This window comes from Pristiophorus japonicus, chromosome 5 (genome assembly GCF_044704955.1).
Source record: "Pristiophorus japonicus isolate sPriJap1 chromosome 5, sPriJap1.hap1, whole genome shotgun sequence".
Taxonomy (NCBI): Eukaryota; Metazoa; Chordata; class Chondrichthyes; family Pristiophoridae; genus Pristiophorus; species Pristiophorus japonicus.
The window spans coordinates 25,700,328-25,719,759 of record NC_091981.1 but is presented as its reverse complement, the minus strand read 5'-3'; the positions used below and the strand labels follow the sequence as shown (position 1 = coordinate 25,719,759).

At 47.9% G+C, this 19,432-nt stretch overlaps 1 protein-coding gene across 1 annotated transcript in view; it reads right to left on the bottom strand.

Moving 5' to 3' along the window:
• Nucleotides 1-511: 511 nt before the first annotated feature.
• LOC139264271 (myosin light chain kinase 2, skeletal/cardiac muscle-like) overlaps nt 512-19,432 on the bottom strand; it is a 294,184-nt gene continuing 275,263 nt past the window's right edge. Inside the window, exon 12 of the mRNA XM_070880455.1 lies at nt 512-630. Within this exon, the coding sequence (XP_070736556.1) occupies nt 627-630 (4 nt within the window). The 3' untranslated portion in view covers nt 512-626. The remainder of the gene's footprint in view (nt 631-19,432) is intronic.

Genomic DNA, 19,432 nt, shown 5'->3' with positions numbered 1-19,432 from the left:
ACGGAATAACTCCTGGGCAATTTTGGGCCCAATTTTGGGCCCATTCACGTTATATCTACCACGCAAATACAGGAACTTCTCCCACTCAATTAATTTCAATGGGAAGCCAGATAGTAAGATGTCATTTTTGCAAACTTAACATCTCTGACAACAAATTTTCAATTTCCGCATTTAATCGCGCCACTTCCCTCGCCTGAAGTTGCTGTAGTATTTGTGCATCAATAATGGCGAGTGCCAGAAACCTCTCCGTTATATTAACAGCAAAGTTTGGGCCAATAAGAGGGACATCACAGAGGTTGAAAAGGGTAAAAGAGAAGACATTGTAAATACAGAACGAGTGAATAAGTGACACGTGGGCTTCAAAAGTTTCATTTGAATTGCAAAAAGTAATCTTTTCAATGCAATATTCTTTGAATTCAGCATTTTGTTATAATTGTTTATACGTGGCTTGCTGAGCTCATGGGAAGAAACTGAGTGGCCCATGATGAGAACATTGTTGGACACCAGTAGCCTCTGTTGCAATCGCTTCCTCTTTCCACAGCCACCCTGTCCAGCAAAGTAATATTCTTGTCTTTTCTTGGTGCTCCTTTTCAAATGATGACTCCTCTTCTGCATCTCCTACCAGCTCATCTGTTGAAATATTTCAGTACATTAAAAACATAAGAACATAAGAAATAGGAACAGGAGTAGGCCAGACGGTCCCTCGAGCCTTCTCCACCATTCAATAAGATCACGGCTGCTCTGATCATGGACTCAGCTCCACTTCCCCGCCCGTTCCCCATAACCCCTTATCGTTTAAGAAACTGTCTATTTCTGTCTTAAATTTATTCAATGTCCCAGCTTCCACAGCTCTCTGAGGCAGCAAATTCCATAGATTTACAACCCTCCGAGAGAAGAAATTTCTCCTCTTCTCAGTTTTAAATGGGTGGCCCCTCATTCTAAAATCATGCCCTCTAGTTCTAGTCTCCCCATCAGTGGAAATATCCTCTCTGCATCCACCTTGTCAAGCCCCCTCATAATCATATACGTTTTGATAAGATCGCCTCTCATTCTTCTGAATTCCAATGAGTAGAGGCCTAACCTACTCAACCTTTCCTCATAAGTCAACACCCTCATCCCCGGAATCAACCTAGTGAACCTTCTCTGAACTGCCTCCAAAGCAAGTATATCCTTTCGCAAATATGGAAACCAAAACTGCACACAATATTTCAGGTGTGGCCTCGCCAATATCTTACATAGCTGTAGCAAGACTTCCCTGCTTTTATACTCCATCCCCTTTGCAATAAAGGCCAAGATTCCATTGGCCTTCCTGATCACGTATTGTACCTGCATACTATCCTTTTGTGTTTCATGCACAAGTACCCCCGGTCCCGCTGTACTGCAGCATTTTGCAATCTTTCTCCATTTAAATAATAACTTGCTCTTTGATTTTTTTCAGCCAAAGTGTATGACCTCACACTTTCCAACATTATACTCCATCTGCCCAAATTTTTGCCCACTCACTTAGCCTGTCTATGTCCTTTTGCAGATTTGTTTGTGTCCTCCTCACACATTGCTTTTCCTCCTATCTTTGCATTGTCATCAAACTTGGCTACGTTACACTCGGTCCCTTCGTCCAAGTCGTTAATATAGATTGTAAATAGTTGGGGTCCCTGAGTTCCCCCGCATACATCCCTGTGTGATTTACAATGCACTGTAAAGTAACTCCTTTCTAAAATACTTTGGGGACTGCAGGAGGGGTGGGGGGCTTTTCAACTGTCTCTTATTCGCCTGAAAAGCGGGCGAACAGCAAAGGAAAATGTGCTGGGCACCACATTGACGTCCAAGGCGTATCTGATTCAGTTTTCAGACAGGCCTTTAAATCTGTGCCAAGCACTCCTGGTGGAGGGCTGCTTAAATATGCAAACCGAGAAAGTACTTCAGTTGTAGGACCCCAATTACAATGATGCTAGTCCCAATGGCCAGCTGTGACTCAGTGGAGTCCGAACTCCAACCATTGTTGACACTTCCACTGAAGCATACGAGAGTCTGGGCCTCACATTAAACATCAGTGAGACAAAGTTCCTCTACCAACCCTCCCCCTCCACACACCACTGCTCCCCAGCTACCAAGATCAACGATAAGACCTTGGACAATGTGGATCACTTCCCATACCTTGGATGCTACTATCAACAAGGGCAGGCATGGATGACAAAGTCCAACATCACCTTCAATGTGCCAGTGCAGCCTTCGGCTGCCTGAGGTAGAGTTTTTGAAGATCATGATCTCAAACCCGGCACCAAGCTCATGGTTGACAGAGCAGTAATGATACCCGCCCTCCTATATGCATCAGAGACATGGATTATGTACAGTCGCCACCTCAAAGCACTGGAGAAGTACCACCAGCGCTGCCTCTGCAAAATCCTGCAAATTCATTGGCAGGATAGGTGCACCAACATCAGCGTTCTCTCTCAGGCCAACATCCCCAGCATCGAAGCATTGACCACGCTCGACCAGCTTCGGTGGGCAGGCCACATTGTCCGCATGCCTGATGCTAGACTCCCGAAACAAGCACTCTACCCCGAGTTACATCACGGCAGGTGAGTCCCAGGAGGGCAGAGAAAATGCTTCAAGGACACCTTCAAAGCCTTCTTGAAAAAATGTAACATCCCCACCATCGCTTGGGAATCCCCGGCCCAAGACCGCTCAAAGTGGAGAAGGAGCATCCGGGAAGGCACCGAATCTTTCGAGTCTCTTCAACGAGAGCACGCAGAAGCCAAGTACAAAAAGCAGAATGAGCATACGTCAAATCAAACACCCCATCCACCCATCCCTCCAACCACCTATGACAGAGACTGTAGATCCCGCATTGGTCTCATCAGTCACCTTAGAACTGATTATAGTGTGGAAGCCTCGACTCCGGGGGACTGCCTAAGAAGAAGTGGGTAGCACCCTCGCCTCTGACGATTGTGGGTTCAAATCCCACTCCAGGGACTTAAGCACATAAATCTAGGCTGCACTGTTGGAGATGCCATCTTTTGGATGAGACGTTAAACCGAGGCCCCTCTGCTCTCTGAGGTAGACGTAAAAGATCCCATGGAACTATTTCAAAGAAGAGCAGGGGAGTTATCCCTAGTTACCTGGCCAATATTTATCCCTTAATTAACACAACAAAACAAATTATCTGGTCATTATCATATTGCTGTTTGTGGGCACTTGCTGTGTGCAAATTGGCTGCCGCTTTTTCCACATTACAACGTGAGTACACTTAAAGAAAAAGTACTTCATTGGCTGTAAGGTACTTTTAGACATCTGGCGGTTGTGAAAGGCACTATATAAATGTAAGTCTTTCTTTCAGTTGTACCGGCTGTAGTACGGCCTAACCAACGGTCCTTAAAGGGACTGCTTGAGGCTGCTCAGAAGGTAAGTTTATTTTTAAAGATTTTTCTGAGGCCAGGTAGAGTATTCATCCTCTTCTGGGCCCCACAAAAATATTCAGGCCTACTACCGTCCTGTTTCTCGGCTTTGCCACAAGATCCCCCCCCCCTTCCCTAGCAACAGGTCTTACCTGCCAACTGGCTCCATGGAAAACACAGACACATTTTCACCATTCGAAACAGGCCTAAATGTGGTCTAAACCTGAAAATGGTTGGGTCTTCTGACTGTGGCCATGGCACACGACCTGTTTTAGGCCAAAGTTCAACATTTCTCCCTGCCCCACCTTTCCCGAAGATTTTTCAGCATCACGAGATTTTGTAATGCATACCACAAATTTGACATCTACCATTAGAGTGCAAACAGTTCAGCAAGTACAGGCAAGAATGCCTTTGTGTTTATATAAGGAAGCCACCATGTACCAATTCCCTCAGGTAACATTATCTGAAGTGATATTGCAACAGTCCTATTCCAAACAAATAATGTAATGGTTGACATTTATTTAATGATTTATGACCAGAACGTTCAGGAAACTTTTGTTTTATTGAATTTCAAATTCCCCAACAATCTGCAGACAAATAGTTTGATTAACAGAATTCTGAGACATGTCATTTAACCTGCAACTGCTTTCTCACACTTGTTAATTATACTAACCTTATAAAAAGAAATACAATACATCCATATATCATTTCATGAAAAGCCAGAGGAGCAAAGTATTTCACCTTTGAACTCTAGAGTCTCAGAGACCTTGACCAAGAATTTCCGCAGGGTTTCTCGCTGGAATGACTATGGCGGAAGTTTGGTGAAAATGTTTCTGCGCCCAAACAAGGTGTCCGCTTAACCTCTGCCAAAGTTCGGCGGAGGAGAGCGAGAGGCCCTGAGGAAATTCCCAGCACCTGTTCCTTTTGTTAGTCATGTGGAATTTTATTTCAAGGGTATTGTTATATTCCGTATTTAAGACGACCTGTGCACCTCAGCCATAGCACCTTACCGCCCAGAAGTGCTTTTACCTGCCCAGATATCTATATACATTCATAGTGCACCCAGAAAATAAACAGAGAAACCTCTTTAGTTTATTTCAGCTAACCCGTGATCTTTTGTGGTCCTCTCTGTCTTTGGAAGGCAGCAGGATAACAACTACACCAGACTTCTGGAATTCCCTCCTTAAGCCTCTCCACGTCTCTCTCTCTCCTGCTTTAAGACACTCCTTAAAACCTACCTCTTTGACCAAGCTTTTGGTCATCTGTCCTGATATCTCCTTCTGTGCCTCAGTGTCAAATTTTGTTTGATAACATTCCTGTAAAGCGCCTTGTGATGGTTTACTAAGCTCTGGAACTCCCTCCCGAAACCTCTCTGCCTCTCCACCTCTCTTTCCTCCTTTAAGACGCTCCTTAAAACCTACCTCTTTGACCAAGCTTTTGGTCATTTGCCATAATTTCTTATGTGGCTCGGGGTCAAATGTATTTGTTTTGTCTTATAACACTCCTGTGAAGCGCCTTGGGATGTTTTACGACATTAAAGGCGCTATATAAGTACAAGTTGTTGTTGTTGTACATTAAAGGCGCTGTATAAATGTAAGTTGTTCTTTAATTGGCAATCAAATGTATTAATAAATGAACAAGTGAATAGCTGCATGATCACAACATATATTTTACAGTAGTTATTAAGCATGCCTAGCTGTTTGAGTAGTAGATATAATAAATAGCTTGCAACCACTGTGCTAAACCATATAAGCAGTAGGTCAGCAAACGTCAGTTGGACTCAGTTGGTGGCACTCTTGCGTGTTGAGTGAGAAAGTTGTGAACTCAAGACCCACCCCAAGATTTGAGCACACTGAAGGACAGCTGCATTGTTGAAGAGTGCCATTTTTCAGATGAGACATTAGGCCCGGGCTACGAATGCTTGTTGATGTGCATGTCAAAGATTCCATGGTACTATTTGAAGAAGAGTAAGAATTTGCCCAGGGTCCTGGCCAACACTGTTTCTTCAATCAAAAACAGACGAACTGCACAAATTTGCTGCCATATTGGCTTACATAACAACAGTCATTGCCCGACAAAAACAATAATTAAATGGATATCGAGCATTTTGTGCCATCCTGAGGATGTGATACGGTGCAGTATAAGTGCTAATTCTTTCTTTCCTATTCTCACATTGTCGTCTCTTTTTTGCAGCAATCTATGGAAGCAATGTGGTCTATCTCTCTTTGAAGGTGTCAAGCAGACTCTCTGTGCTGAAACTTGACAGGGGTGGGCTGCGTAGAATTGGGGAGGGGCGGGTGGGGGATGGGGGGGGGGGGTGCAGAGTTTCTGTTGGGAAAGCCGGAAGTTTGAGTTTCCCTGCGTGCTGTGGGCTTTTGACTTCACAGCGCGCGTAGTTTTGCTCTGACAGTTTCCGCGTCTGGAAGTCAGCCTGATCAACAGGCTTGGCTTCCAGTTGGGCGGGGAGTATTCGGAGGAGGCCACAGCTGTAGGTAAGTTGCCTGCTGCTGCTAGTGGGAGCCTTGGAGCGGGTCCGATCCCCGAACCCAGGTGAGATCTGATCCCTGACCCCGGGGCGGGTTTGTATGGGGTGGTCTGATTGGGAGGAGCTTGGGCGGGCGAGGGGGATACCGGAGGAAGCACTTACCTTCTCCCTGAAGCTGTCTTTGCCTCCCTTCAGCTGCCTGGTTTCCCGAAACCTGGGCGGTTATGTATGTAACTATGTAATACTTGCCACCAGAGGGCGCGACTGTTGGAATCCTAATGGTCACCTGCACACATGTGCAGGGCCAGTATAAAAGGTTGGCTGCCATGTTGTTTAGGCACTCTGGAGTTGTAATAACGAAGACTAAGGTCACATTAAGTTTAGCTCACAGTACTCAGTCTCGTGGAGTTCTTCTATACACAACACGGGCTAAGGTTAAACCTGCAAAACAGGTTAACTCAGAGGCTGCCAGCCTCATTAAAATATTTAATTGGCCAACCTGTGTTGGCTGCCCTCCTCCATTAAACCCGAAAGTGAGTGGCTTGGAGGCGGGTTGGGGCTGGGTTTGAGATTTTAAAAAAGTTTTAATATCTCACCCGACCCCAACACACTCATTTTTGGGGGTAAGATTCAGGCGTCTGATGTGAAAAATGGATGTTGATAAATACGTTGAAAAAAGTGATTGGCTCTGACAAAGGCACATCAGTGGCATCCGCTTCAAGGAAGTGCCGGGAAAATTGGAGCAGTTCCACACAGCTCTGAGAGCAGAAGGGAAGGCCAAGTAGGATCCAACTAAACTGAGAGGTTTTCTTATCTTTGGCTTCCCAATGGAGCCAGCGAGGCTTCAGCTGGAGGTAATAAATCTATTCTGGTGTCAAATATGGGGCACCCACCAGGGACCAGACTCATATAAGCCTAGTATATTGTGATGCATTATTATTAATGCATTATACATTCTACTGGGCCTATTTCTTCCTGCATTTTGCTGCATATTTGCCTTTAAATGGATCAGAGGACTGTGCAGTGAGCTCGGGAAGGGTGCTGGTTTTTAGTGAGCCTTGGGCTGACACCATCAAGACGTGTGGTCCAATCACCACTCACATTTCATGTCCGTTTCCAGCACTACTCTAATTGCTCAGCCCATGTTGTTTTGCAACTGTAGAAGTTTAAACTGACGCCTGCCAGACATGTTTAAAATTGACTCTTCGGTGAACAATGCATTGTGTGATTGAGGTTATAGGATTGTGTTAGGCGTGGAACTATGGCTTAATCCAAGGTTAATTATGGGTTGCAACATTGGAAGGCTGTAGTTAGGAACAGAGTTAATATTTGTATAATTTTTGTTTGAACTTGATATTGTTTACACTGACGTCAATTTGGAGCATTGATGAACTAAAGGATTCAGTTCCTACTAAAGGTGCTTAACTGCAGAATTTCTTGAGGGGGAAAATCATTTAAAGGCAGAACCAATGATTTCAGAACTGATGAGAAATCAAGGTTGCCAACGAAATATTGTGTTCAAACTCCTGCTTGCTCCCATGTTTATATTATTAATGGGCAAAATTGCATCAAGACAACAATCTGATTGTCACTAACTTGGTCACGTGTTCCCTCTTCCTTCTCCCAATATTCCAGTGTCAAAAAGGAGGGCGATAAAGGCAGCATTACTATGGTGCCTGGAATTTGATTGTATTAATTTTAACACGGTGAGCCTATCGTGACTATTGCAACATATAGTTACAATTTTTTTAGCAAACTGATTTTTTTTATTGGGTCAAGAAATGAGCTGAGGATTTGTGCTGCATTATGTAAAGGCATTTCAGCCCTGGTACATCTTCAGAATATTGGCATATTTCCTGACATTGGGCTAGATTTTACACTTTTGTGCAGCTCGCCCAAAAATGGGCGGTAAAAATGGGTTTTCAGATCGTCGGCTTTTTGCCGATTTTCAAAGCCCCCAGTCTCCATTTTAAAAATCGGGTGTTGCCGCAAGAAATATGAAATAGGCATTAGCGTTAAATCTCTCTGACCTTCTGCCATAAAGTGTCGCCGTCCTTAGCAACGGCATGGCAACGCTCGATTCCCGCGATTCAGGAGGTCAAGGGTCATTATTCCATGCACATAAAAGGAGACAGAGAGAGAGGGAGCTGAGAGGGAGTGAATGTGTGTGGTGTGGTGTGACTGCTTTGGGAAGAAGGAAGGAGAGTTTCGAGCTTCATAGCAAATTGTGCAAAAAAACTTAGCTGTTACTAGCCAGATATTTTCCAGAATTTGGTGCCGATAATGGAGGGAAAGGAGGAGGCAACACTGCACGCTGTGAAGACTGATGCTGGTGAGAGCAGTGAGCTGGGAGAGGAACACATTGGAGGACACAAAAGAGCGAGGAGGTTCTCAGACGAGGCTAATGCCTCCCTCATGCAGGAGGTCCAGGCACACTGGGGTGATTTGACACAGGGAGGGCGTGGCAAGCCCAAAGGCCTACCAGAAGATATGGGCCGAGATAGCAGAGGTGCATGAGGGCAACCAATGTCGCAAGTGATGGAATGACCTTGTCGGATCCACAAGAGTAAGTATTACATTTATTTACATGTACTTATGTATTTATATAATTTGATTTGTGTTATGTCTGTAATGCACTTATGAATGATTCCATGAGGCAATGTGTTGTACTCAAACTGTAGTGACCTTGGTCCTTTATTCGTAACTCCAGAGTGAGGCACAAGCATGGTGGGCAGCCTTTTATACTGGGCCCTGCACACCTATGCAGGTGACCCTCAGGTCTCCCATCGCAGTGGCCTCTGGTGGACAGCCTCTGCCACAAGAGCAGGAAACCCCGGACTCCACCAGTTGCACCCTCTAGTGGTGCCAGCATAGTGTATACACAGTGTAAACCTTATTAATAGTACATCAGGTTAAAAAGTCTCCATCTTATGCAACTATACAGAGACTACACAGAGAGTATATCTATAGTCTGAATATATAACATCACTGTCCCCCAAGTCCTTTGTGCTGATTATCTTTGCACTATGTGCTCTGGCTTAACTCTCCCCAGACTTAAGTGCCAATAGCCCTTGCACCTTGGCTGTGGTTTGGCTTGTCTCTCTCCCTGTTGACCCCCATGTTCTTTTGCCACAACATTGGGTAGTGGTTACCAGTTTGGATGGTTCGATGATGCAGTGGAGGTTCCAGTGGGTTCTGGGTGTGATCCACGTTTGTGTCCATGGTTACATACATCCATTTCCCCATCCCCACAGCGAGATTGTGCAGCAGGCCGATTACATTAACATACAGGATCAGACACAGTGCAAGTATAAAGAAAGGAAGTTACAGTTTGTATCGTGACACCTTGGTTCAGTGACTTACATTTGTTACGTTTTGTGGTCGTGTGCCAGGATTGGGTAGGTTGCATTCATGGTTCAGTCATGGTAAGTACTGAGGTAGCAGTACGGGTAAGCGAGGACATAGGTTCCAGAGCAACCGGACGGGGTCCTAGTTGTCTGATAGCGGCGCTGCGCCCCCTGCTAGCGGGGTGGGCTTGGTTCGCTCACCTAGCCAGGACTCAGGGCCTTTGCTGTTGCCTAGTGGTGGGCAGAGCTACAGATGTGTGTGGCCTCCCTGTCGTCCTTTGAGGGCTGCAGAATCTTCTGCCTGCTCTCTAATGGTGTTGGGAACCTGGCTGTTCCAGGTCCCGTTTGGAAAACTTGTTAGTTCTGACCTTTCGCTTCCGGACATGGCCGAGGTAGCGACTGGGTCTGGGGGCTGTGCCGTTTCCACCCGGGTGATGGGCAACGGCGGCCGACTGCGCATATTGGCGGCGTTTTCATTTCCAGATCCGTGGTGAATAGTGCCATCGGGTGCCTGCAGCGTGGGATAGACCTGGGGCAGGGTATTGGGATCAGTGCCTTCACCCTCCTGAGGTCGCTGGCCTATAACTTGTGGGAACACCTGGGGCAGGGCATCAGGATCAGTGCCTTTACCCTCCCGAATTCGCTCGCTTGCTACTTTTGGGGACACTCTATTCCCGACATCTCGCAACAACATTTTGTTCACAATCTTAATCAGTTTGTTACATTGATTGCCATGCATACAATGTCTCTTTAAGTTCAGTTGGTTGCAGATTTCCTTTAAGAGAACCCTGCTGGCTTTACCCCAATCAAATCCTTTGTTAAACACCACGTGTTGGTCCCTCAGCGTTACACCTCGTGATATGGCCGTGGCCATCTTTTTTTTCAGCCATGCTGCTCCTCGCTGCAGCAGGGACGCCATCTTGCCTCTGTCCTCGAGGTCGACTGCCTTGATCCTTCTCCCCAGCGATTCTGCCTCAAGAGCTGGAAGAATGCCTGTGAATTCGATCTTCCTCCCCAGGAGTCCTGCCGCTGGAGCCGGGAAGGTACTTTCAGGTCATTCCGGTCGTATCATTGCCACGCAGCCGTGATGGATGGTCTGTGCCTCAGGTGCTGCGCTGGTCTGTACTCTGGTGCCTGGCCCAAGCAAAGGTGAGGTTTTGCTCTGCCTCTGAGCATGGGGGACATTGATTGCTGGAGTGAAGAGGTCTTCCCATTTCCTCTGGATCTTCCCCATCCACCTTCTTCCTAGTAGCGTTGGACCATCACCTGCAACAATCCACAGAGGTAACTTGTGCACCACGCCATTATGGATTACACTTACATCCGCACTACCAAGGACTGGGATCAGCTCCTTGGTGTAGGTGCACAACTTTTCCTGTACTGGAACCAGCTCGGGCCGTTTTTCGTTCCATAGCCTCTCAAAAGCATCCTGGCTCATCACTGACTGGCTTGCTCCCGTGTCCACTACCATGAAGACTGGAATGCCGTTTATCTCGACTTCCACCTTCACTGGAGGACAATCGGTGGTACAGGTATACACTCAATACACTTCTTCTTGGGTCTGAGCTGCCGCTCTGGCCAATTCATCTTACTCCCCGCTGGATTCAAAATCATCCACCAACTCCTCTGCTAGACGGTGAGTCGTATTTCTTTTACACACACGCTGGAGGTGGCCCTTCGTGTTTAAGGCTTTGCATACGTACTCAGCAAACTGACACTGGTGAGCCCTATGGTTTCCTCTGCAATGCCAGCATGGTGCTACTCTATTAGGACTCTGAGTTCTGGAACCCTAAGGTCTGTGCTCTCTGCCCTGGGCAGAGCCACATTCTACAGTCTTGCCTGTGAAAGGCACCATTCTGTGTACAGTACTTGCCGGGTTTGAGTCCACAGGATGAATAATTTGCTTGGTGTTGCAGATCGAGGTCATGAACGCCTGACTGATGCTGATGGCCTTCTGCAGGTTGACTGTGGTGTCGGCAGAGCTTGTGAAGGAGGCCCTCGTGGCCAATTCTCATAACGAAGATGTCTCACAATGCTTCGTTGAGGTGCATGCCGAAATCACATGGTGCCACAAGTCTCTTGAGGTCGGTAGCATCTTTTGCAATCTCCTGGCCCTCAGGTCTGTGGTGAGTGTAGAATCTGTGCCTGGCCGTGAGGATGATCTGTTTTGGTTTTAGTTGGTCGCGAATTAGTTCAGTCAGCTCATCATATATCTTATCCTTGGTCTTTGTGGGTGCCAGCAAGTCCCTGACGAGGCGGTAGACCTCGAGCCCACAACTGATCATCAGTATAGCCTTGCGCTTCTCCGCCAATGTGTCCGTCTCCCTTGCCAGGTCATTTGCCACAAAATATTGCTCGAGCCTTTCCGTGTAGGCATCCCAATCATCACCCTCTGCGAAGTCTTTTAGTGTGCCAAAGGTAGCCATAATTGCGTGAAAGTCTGTATTCTCATCGCCAGTTGTTATATCTGTAATGCACTAATGAATGACTCCACGAGGCAATGTGTTGTACTAAAACTGTAGTGACCTTGGTCCTTTATTCGTAACTCCAGAGTGAGGCACAAGCATGATAAACAACCTTTTATACTGGGTCCTGCACACCCATGCAGGTGACCCTCAGGTCTCCCACTGCAGTGCCCTCTGGTGGACAGCCTCTACCACAGAGGCAGGAAACCCTGGTCTCTCCCAGTTGCACCCTCTAATGGTGCCAGCATAGTATATACACAATGTAAACCTTATTGATAGTACATCAAGTAACAAGTCTTCATCTTATGCAACTTTACAATGACTACACAGAGAGTATATCTATCGTCTGCATATATAACAATTTGTAAGAGTCATGAGTGACTATTATCAGTGGTGAATGTTGTACTCAAAGCCTGCGGTCATGATACCCGTCTTTAGGTAAAGGATGATAATTATCGTAATAATCATGATTACATCTGTCGGTTATGTGTTGTATCAGTCTCTGTGACAGTACCTCTGTGACCTCATGCCATGTTGTTCTGTTATCTTTTACAGAAGAAGCTCTCGACGAATAGGTCTGAGCAGAGGCGAGCGGGTGAGCGGCCACCATTCACCAGCGACCTCACTGACATGGAGGAGCGGGTGCTCGCACTCGTGGGGAGGCACCTCCGGATTGCCACACAGGCAGGTGCAGACCCTGAAGTGATACCACGTGAATAAAGTATACACCATTAAATGATCTAAAGTCAATAGATGCCACACCCACTCATATCCGAACAATAAAATATGACAGATGATTTCTAAAATTGTCCTATAAATAATGCTGGCCTCATGAGAATCATTGCAATGCAGAATGTGTTGATGGTCATGAAGTGTGATGTCTGTGATGATTTTGATAGCGGTGGTGCTTTTGTCGTGCATATGCTGTGTGTAGCGCTGGACTCACCTTATGACACTAGCACCCCCTTCTCCTCTAATAACCTCATTTGTGTTTTGCAGCTCAGCCAGCAGCGCGGCCCCAGGCCAGACCACAGAGGCCAGGAGGTGGGGGCGTGGGGCAGGAGTCAGTGGATGATTCAACATCTGGTGCTGAGGAGCTCCAATTCCCGCCCATCAATCCGCTGGGTCTGTTCTCCACGGATGAGAGCACGGACTTTGAGGAGTCTGCATCGTCAAGCTCCAGAAGGCACCCCAAGGCCATCTAGTGCTCCTCCGGTCATTTTTGCCTCAACTCTGGAGGTACCGGGCCCAAGCACCTCGCCACAGGGCACCTCGGTTGTGCCCAGGATGGCACCGACCCCGCAGAGGTTTCGTGGATACAGCAGGTCTGGTCCAGATGAGAACGAAGAGATGGTACAGTTGTCCAGGAGGACTGTAGACATAAGTGACCAGATCCTAAATGCATTGGGGAGCATATCCCGACAGCTGCCCAGCATCTCCGGCACCAAGCCGGAGTACGTTCCGCAGCTGGCGGAGGCCCTGGAGGCGATGGCCAGGAACACTCGTGGCACAGGTCTCCCAGTGGTCCCGGAGCGCAGCACTCCACTCCTAGGCTCCGCGCCCCCAATGCCAATGACAGATGAGAAACAAGAACAAGATCCTTCTTCTGGATCCAAGAATGTTGCCACCTCGGTACCCCCCGCTCCCGTATCCGTGCAACCACCGGCTCTGCCTTCATTCCCCCCAGTGAGGCACCGCCTGAGGAGCTCCTCGACCAGGCAGCGTGGATCGAGGAGGAGAAGGGGTAGAGGTGGGGAGAAGAAGGGGAGGGGGGAAGGAAAGTGAGGTGGCATGTCCGCAGGTGATGGCTGTGTTATATCTCCATCTCGGTGTATGCAATTTGTTGTAATGTATGGGGGGTGGGGGCCACCCTCTTGATTTGCATTTGTATTCTGTGTTGCTGGACATGTTGACCATTTGATTGATGTCAATGTTCTAAAAAGTGGGGTGGGGGTGGGGTGTTTTTGCCCGTGATACTTCTAATTTCAGACCAATGGTCGTATTAAATGTTTTTTATTCAACATAGCCTTGTTGCGCATTGTCTCAGATAGCTGGACCGTTACACACTGGTGATTCCTTAACACGAAAGGGTATAATTACACTTAACTTGAATCAACTTAAACTTTAACTGGCACCTAGGTGGTGCCCACCATTGATGTCTGAGCTGCACACACACAGCAGTGTGTCAGCGTTGTCAATAACAGCAACGTTCTTTCAGGTCAATTGCTTATTTATGAGCTCCTGACGTGAGAGTCTTGCAGCTATGTAAGACTCTGGCCCTTTCCTGCGGTCTGGAGGGGGGCGTGGGCATGTTTGCATAATCAGCCTGATTGTCTGGCCCGAGGTCAGCGTCCAGCCCCTGATCCTCCTCTTCCTCTCGCTCCTGAGGTGGACCATCTGTCCCTTCTGGCAATTCTTGTCCCCTTCTAATAGACAGGTTGTGCAGCATGCAGCACACAACCATGAATTGAGCTATTTTCTCAGGGTTGTTGTTATGTATGCAACAGCTTGTAACCAGCATTCTACCATCACCAGAGGGCGCGTCTGTTGGAGATTCAAAGGATAAGCAGGCCTCCCATGCTGTGCAGGCACTCTGGAGTCAGAATAAAGAGATCAAAGTCAAACTTACTCAAGTCTACAGTACTCAGTCATGTTGCTTTATTTGAGACATAACAACTGGCGACGAGTAATAGATAACGAACCATCACGCAAAAATGCAGAGAACTGTTCGTATCCTGGAGAAATTCTCAGAAGGTGATGATTGGGAAGTCTGAATGGAGTGACTCGACCAATTCTTCGTGGCCAATGAGCTGGAAGGGAATGAGAATGCTGCCAAACGAAGGGCGATCCTCCTCACCGTCTGCGGGGCAACAACCTATGACCTCATGAAGAATCTTCTTGGTCCAGTGAAACCAACAACCAAATCGTATGAAGAACTGTGTATGCTGGTCCGGGAGCACCTAAATCTGATGAAGAGCGTTCTGATGGCACGGTATCGATTTTATACATGTCAGCGGTCTGAAGGCCAGGAAGTGGCGAGCGACATCACCGAACTAAGGCGCCTTGCAGGACATTGCGAATGCGATGGATTCCTGGAGCAAATGCTAAGACTTTTTTGAGTTTGGCATTGGCCATGAGGTTATCGTTCGCAAACTATTGACTGTTGAAACACCGAATCTGAGCAAAGCCATAACGATAGCCCAGGCATTTATGTCCACCAGCGATAACACCAAACACATTTCGCAGCATAAAGATGCATCGGAAAATACTGTACACAAAGTAACGTCGTTTTCAGGCAGGAATGCATATGGCAGAACGTAACGCCTGCAGCTGCATGTCCTCAGATGACTCAGAGTCCGCCATCTAGTGTGCATGCGAGGCAATCAACACCTTGTTGGCGTTGCGGAGGTGACCGTCAAAGCCCATCAATGCCGCTTCAAACACTGTGCGTGCAAAGGCTGTGGAACAATGGGACACATCCAGCGAATGTGCACATAAACTGCAAACCCTGCAAACCACCACGTTGCAGAGGAAAACCGATCCATGGTGGATCAACCTGAACTAGAGACTCGAACCGAGGAGGCAGAAGTGTATGGGGTACACACCTTCACCATGAAATGTCACCGAACATGTTAAAAGTTGAACTGAACGGAATTCCAGTATCCATGGAATTGGACACGGGTGCAAGACAATGTATCATGAGCAAAAAGGCCTGTGAGAGTCTGTGATGCAACAAGGCACAAAGGCCCAAGCAGAGCCCTGTTCATACCAAGCTGAGAACTTACACTAAAGAGCTGATCCCTGTAATTGGCAGTGCAGCAGTAAAAGTCTTCTATGATGGAGCGGTGCATGAACTACCTCGATGGATTGTACCAGGAGATGGCCCCACACTGTTTGGCAGAAGCTGGCTGGGAAAAATCCGCTGGAACTGGGACGACATCTGAACGCTTTCGTCCGTCGACAATGCCTCATGTGCCCAGGTTTTGAGAAAGTTCCCATCATTGTTTGAACTAGTCATCGGAAATTTCTCTGGGGCGAAGGTGCAGATCCACTTGGTTCCCGGTACATGATCCATCCACCACAAAGCACGTGCGGTGCCATACATGATGCGAGAGAAAGTGGAGATTGAGCTGGACAGACTGCAACGAGAGGGCATGATCGCGCCGGTTGAGTTCAAATTGTTCCGGTTCTCAAGGGCGATGGTACGGTCAGAATTTGTGGGGACTATAAAGTAACGATTAACCGTTTTTCACTGCAGGACCAGTACCCACTAGCCAAGGCAGACGACCTATTTGCGAAGCTGGCAGGAGGAAAGATGTTCACCAAGTTGGACCTGACCTTGGCCTACATGACGCAGGAGCTGGCGGAATCTTCAAAAGGCCTCACCTGCATCAACACACACAAAGGTCTGTTCATCTACAATAGATGCCCGTTTGGGATTCGATCGGCCGCGGCTATTTTTCAAAGGAACATGGAGAGTCTGCTAAAGTCGGTTCCGCGCACCGTGGTTTTCCAGGACGACATATTGATCACAGGTCGGGTCACCATCGAACAATTGCAGAACCTGGAAGAGGTTCTAAGTCGGCTAGATCATGTGGAACACTCGAAGTGTGTTTTCCTGGCGCCAGAGGTCGAGTTCTTAGGGAGAAGAATCACAGCAGATGGCATCAGACCCACCGACGCCAAGACGGAGGCCATCAAGAACGCGCCGAGACCACAGAACGTGATGGAGGTGCGGTCAGTCCTGGGGCTCCTCAATTATTTTGGTAATTTCCTACCTGGGTTAAGCACCTTGCTAGAACCTCTACATGTGTTGCTACGCAAGGGAGATGACTGGGTATCACAAGAGACTGCTTTTGAGAAAGCCAGAAATTTGTTATGTTCCAACAAACTGCTTGTTCTGTATGACCCATGTAAACGTTTTGCGCTAGCTTGCGATGCATCTTCGTACGGGGTCGGGTGCATGTTACAACAAGCAAACGAATCGGGGACATTGCAACCGGTCGCTTGTGCGTCCAGGAGTTTGTCCAAGGCCGAAAGGGCCTACAGCATGATTGAAAAAGAAGCTCTGGCATGCATTTACGGGGTGAAAAAAATGCACCAATATCTGTTTGGGCTTAAGTTCGAGTGAGAAACTGACCATGAGCCGCTCTTATCGCTATTCTCAGAGAGCAAAGGTATTCATACCGATGCCTCTGCTCATATCCAAAGATGGGCACACACACTGTCTGCATATAACGATGTAATTCGCCACAGGCCAGGCACAGAGAACTGCGCTGATGCTCTCAGTCGGCTACATTGCCCACCACCGGGGTAGAAATGGCACAACCTGCAGACTTGCTCTTGGTGATGGATGCATTTGAAAATGAAAAGTCACCCGTTACGGCTCGCCAGAACAGGACCTGGACCAGCTAGGATCCTTTACAGTCCCTTGTAAAAAACTGTGTCCTCCATGGGAGCTGGTCCAGCATCCCAGCGGAGATGCATGAAGAGATCAAGCCGTTCCAGCGGCGCAAAGATGAAATGTCCATATAGGCGGACTGTCTTTTGTGGGGTAATCGCGTGGTTTTGCCTAAGAAAGGCAGGGAAACGTTCATATATGAACTACACAGTACCCACCCAGGCATTGTAATGATGAAAGCTATAGCCAGATCCCGTGCGTGGTGGCCCGGTATCGACTCAGATTTGGAGTCTTGCGTGCGCCAATGCAACATTTGCTCTCAACTGAGCAATGCACCCAGGGAGGCACCACTAAGTTTGTGATCATGGCCCTCCAAACCATGGTCTAGGATCCACGTTGATTTCGCTGGCCCGTTTCTAGGCAAAATGTTTTTGGTTGTTGTGGATGCTTATTCAAAATGGATTGAGTGTGTAATAATGTCTGTAAGCACGTCCACTGCCACTATTGAAAGCCTACGAGCCATGTTTGCCACGCACGGCCTGCCTGATGTCCTTGTCAGCGACAATGGGCCGTGCTTCACCAGCGCTTAATTCAAGGAATTCATGACCCGCAATGGGATCAAGCATGTCACATCTGCCCCGTTCAAGCCCACATCTAATAGCCAGGCAGAACGGGCAGTCCAAATCATCAAGCAAAGCTTGAAACGTGTGTTGGAAGGCTCCCTGCAGACCCGCCTGTCCGAGTCCTGCTCAGCTACCGCACAAGACCCCACTTGCTCACCGGGGTTCCCCCTGCCAAACTGCTCATGAAATGGGCACTCAAAACAAGGCTCTCGCTAGTCCACCCTGATCTCCATGATCATGTCGCGGGCAGGCGGCATCAACAAAGCATATACCATGATCGCGCAAATTTGTCACGTGATATTGAAGTCAATGACCCTGTATTTGTACTCAACTATGGACCTGGTCCCAAATGGCTTGCTGGCACTGTCGTAGCCAAAGAAGGGAGTAGGGTGTTTGAGGTCAAACTTGCAAATGGGCTAACTTGCAGAAAGCATTTTGGACCAAACCAAACTCCGATTCACAGACAGCCACGAGCAACCTGAAGAGGACACCACCAACTTCGACCCTCCAATACACACACAAGTGGCAATTGATATCACGGTTGACAACGAAGCTGAACCCATCATCCCCAGCAGCCCAGCAAGGCCAGCTGCGCAGAAGCCCAGCGAAGGCCCAACCAACTCACCTGCACCTGTGTTTGTACCACGATGATCGACTAGGGAGCGGAAAGCCCCAGATCATCTCACCCTGTAAATAAGTGTACTATTGACTTTGGGGGGGAGTGATGTTATGTATGCAACATCTTGTAATCAGCATTCTACTGCCACCAAAGGGCGCATCTGTTGGAGTCCCAAGGGATCCCAGCATCCCTTGGGAGCACTGCATATAAGCAGGCCTCCCATGCTGTGCCAGCACTCTGGAGTCAGAATAAAGAAACTAAGGTGACACTTACTCAAGTCTTCGGTACTCAGTCACATTGCTTTATTTGAGACATAACAGTTGTATTGTAGCTCCCCTCCTGAGTGCTCCAGGCATCTAAAGCACTGCTTAAGCACACTAATTGTTTTCTGGACCACATTGTTTGTGGCTCTGTGGCTCTCATTGTATCGCTTCTCGGCCTCGGTGTGGGTGTCACGCAGGCAGGTCATCAGCCAGGTGGCTAGGCCATATTGTTTGTCACCAAGCATCCAGCATTGTCCTTGTGGCTGACTGGTAAACATGTCAGAGACAGCGCTCGCAGGCAGAATGTGAGCCTCGTCGAAGCTGCCCGGACATTTGGCATTCACTGCCCTAATTATCTGGTTGTGGTTGACAACTAGTTGGACCTTCAGGGAGTGAAACCTTTTTTTGTTGCAAAAAACCTCTGGGTCCTGAGAAAGTGCCCGCATGGCGAGGTGAGTACACTGTATTGCTCCCTGCACCTTGGGGAACTTAGCAATGCGGTAGAATGCTCCAGCCCTGTCAGTCTGAGCCTCCGTGGTCATAGGGAAGCTGATAAAGTCCATCCTACACGCATATAGGGCCTCCGTGACCTGTCCAATGCAGCGATGGGTGGCATGGTGATACAGAGGGGAAATGTCGACCGCGGAGGCCTGAAACAAACCGGATGCGTAGCACGACAGTGCTGCGGTGATCTTGACCTTGACGGACAGTGATGTCCTGAAGGTGATGGCAGGCTGCAGATCTGCCCTGATGACCTGGCATATTTTACTGATCACCACTTTGTGGAAGCGCAGTCTCCGAAGGCAGGTGTTCTCAGATAAGTCAAGGTAAGAC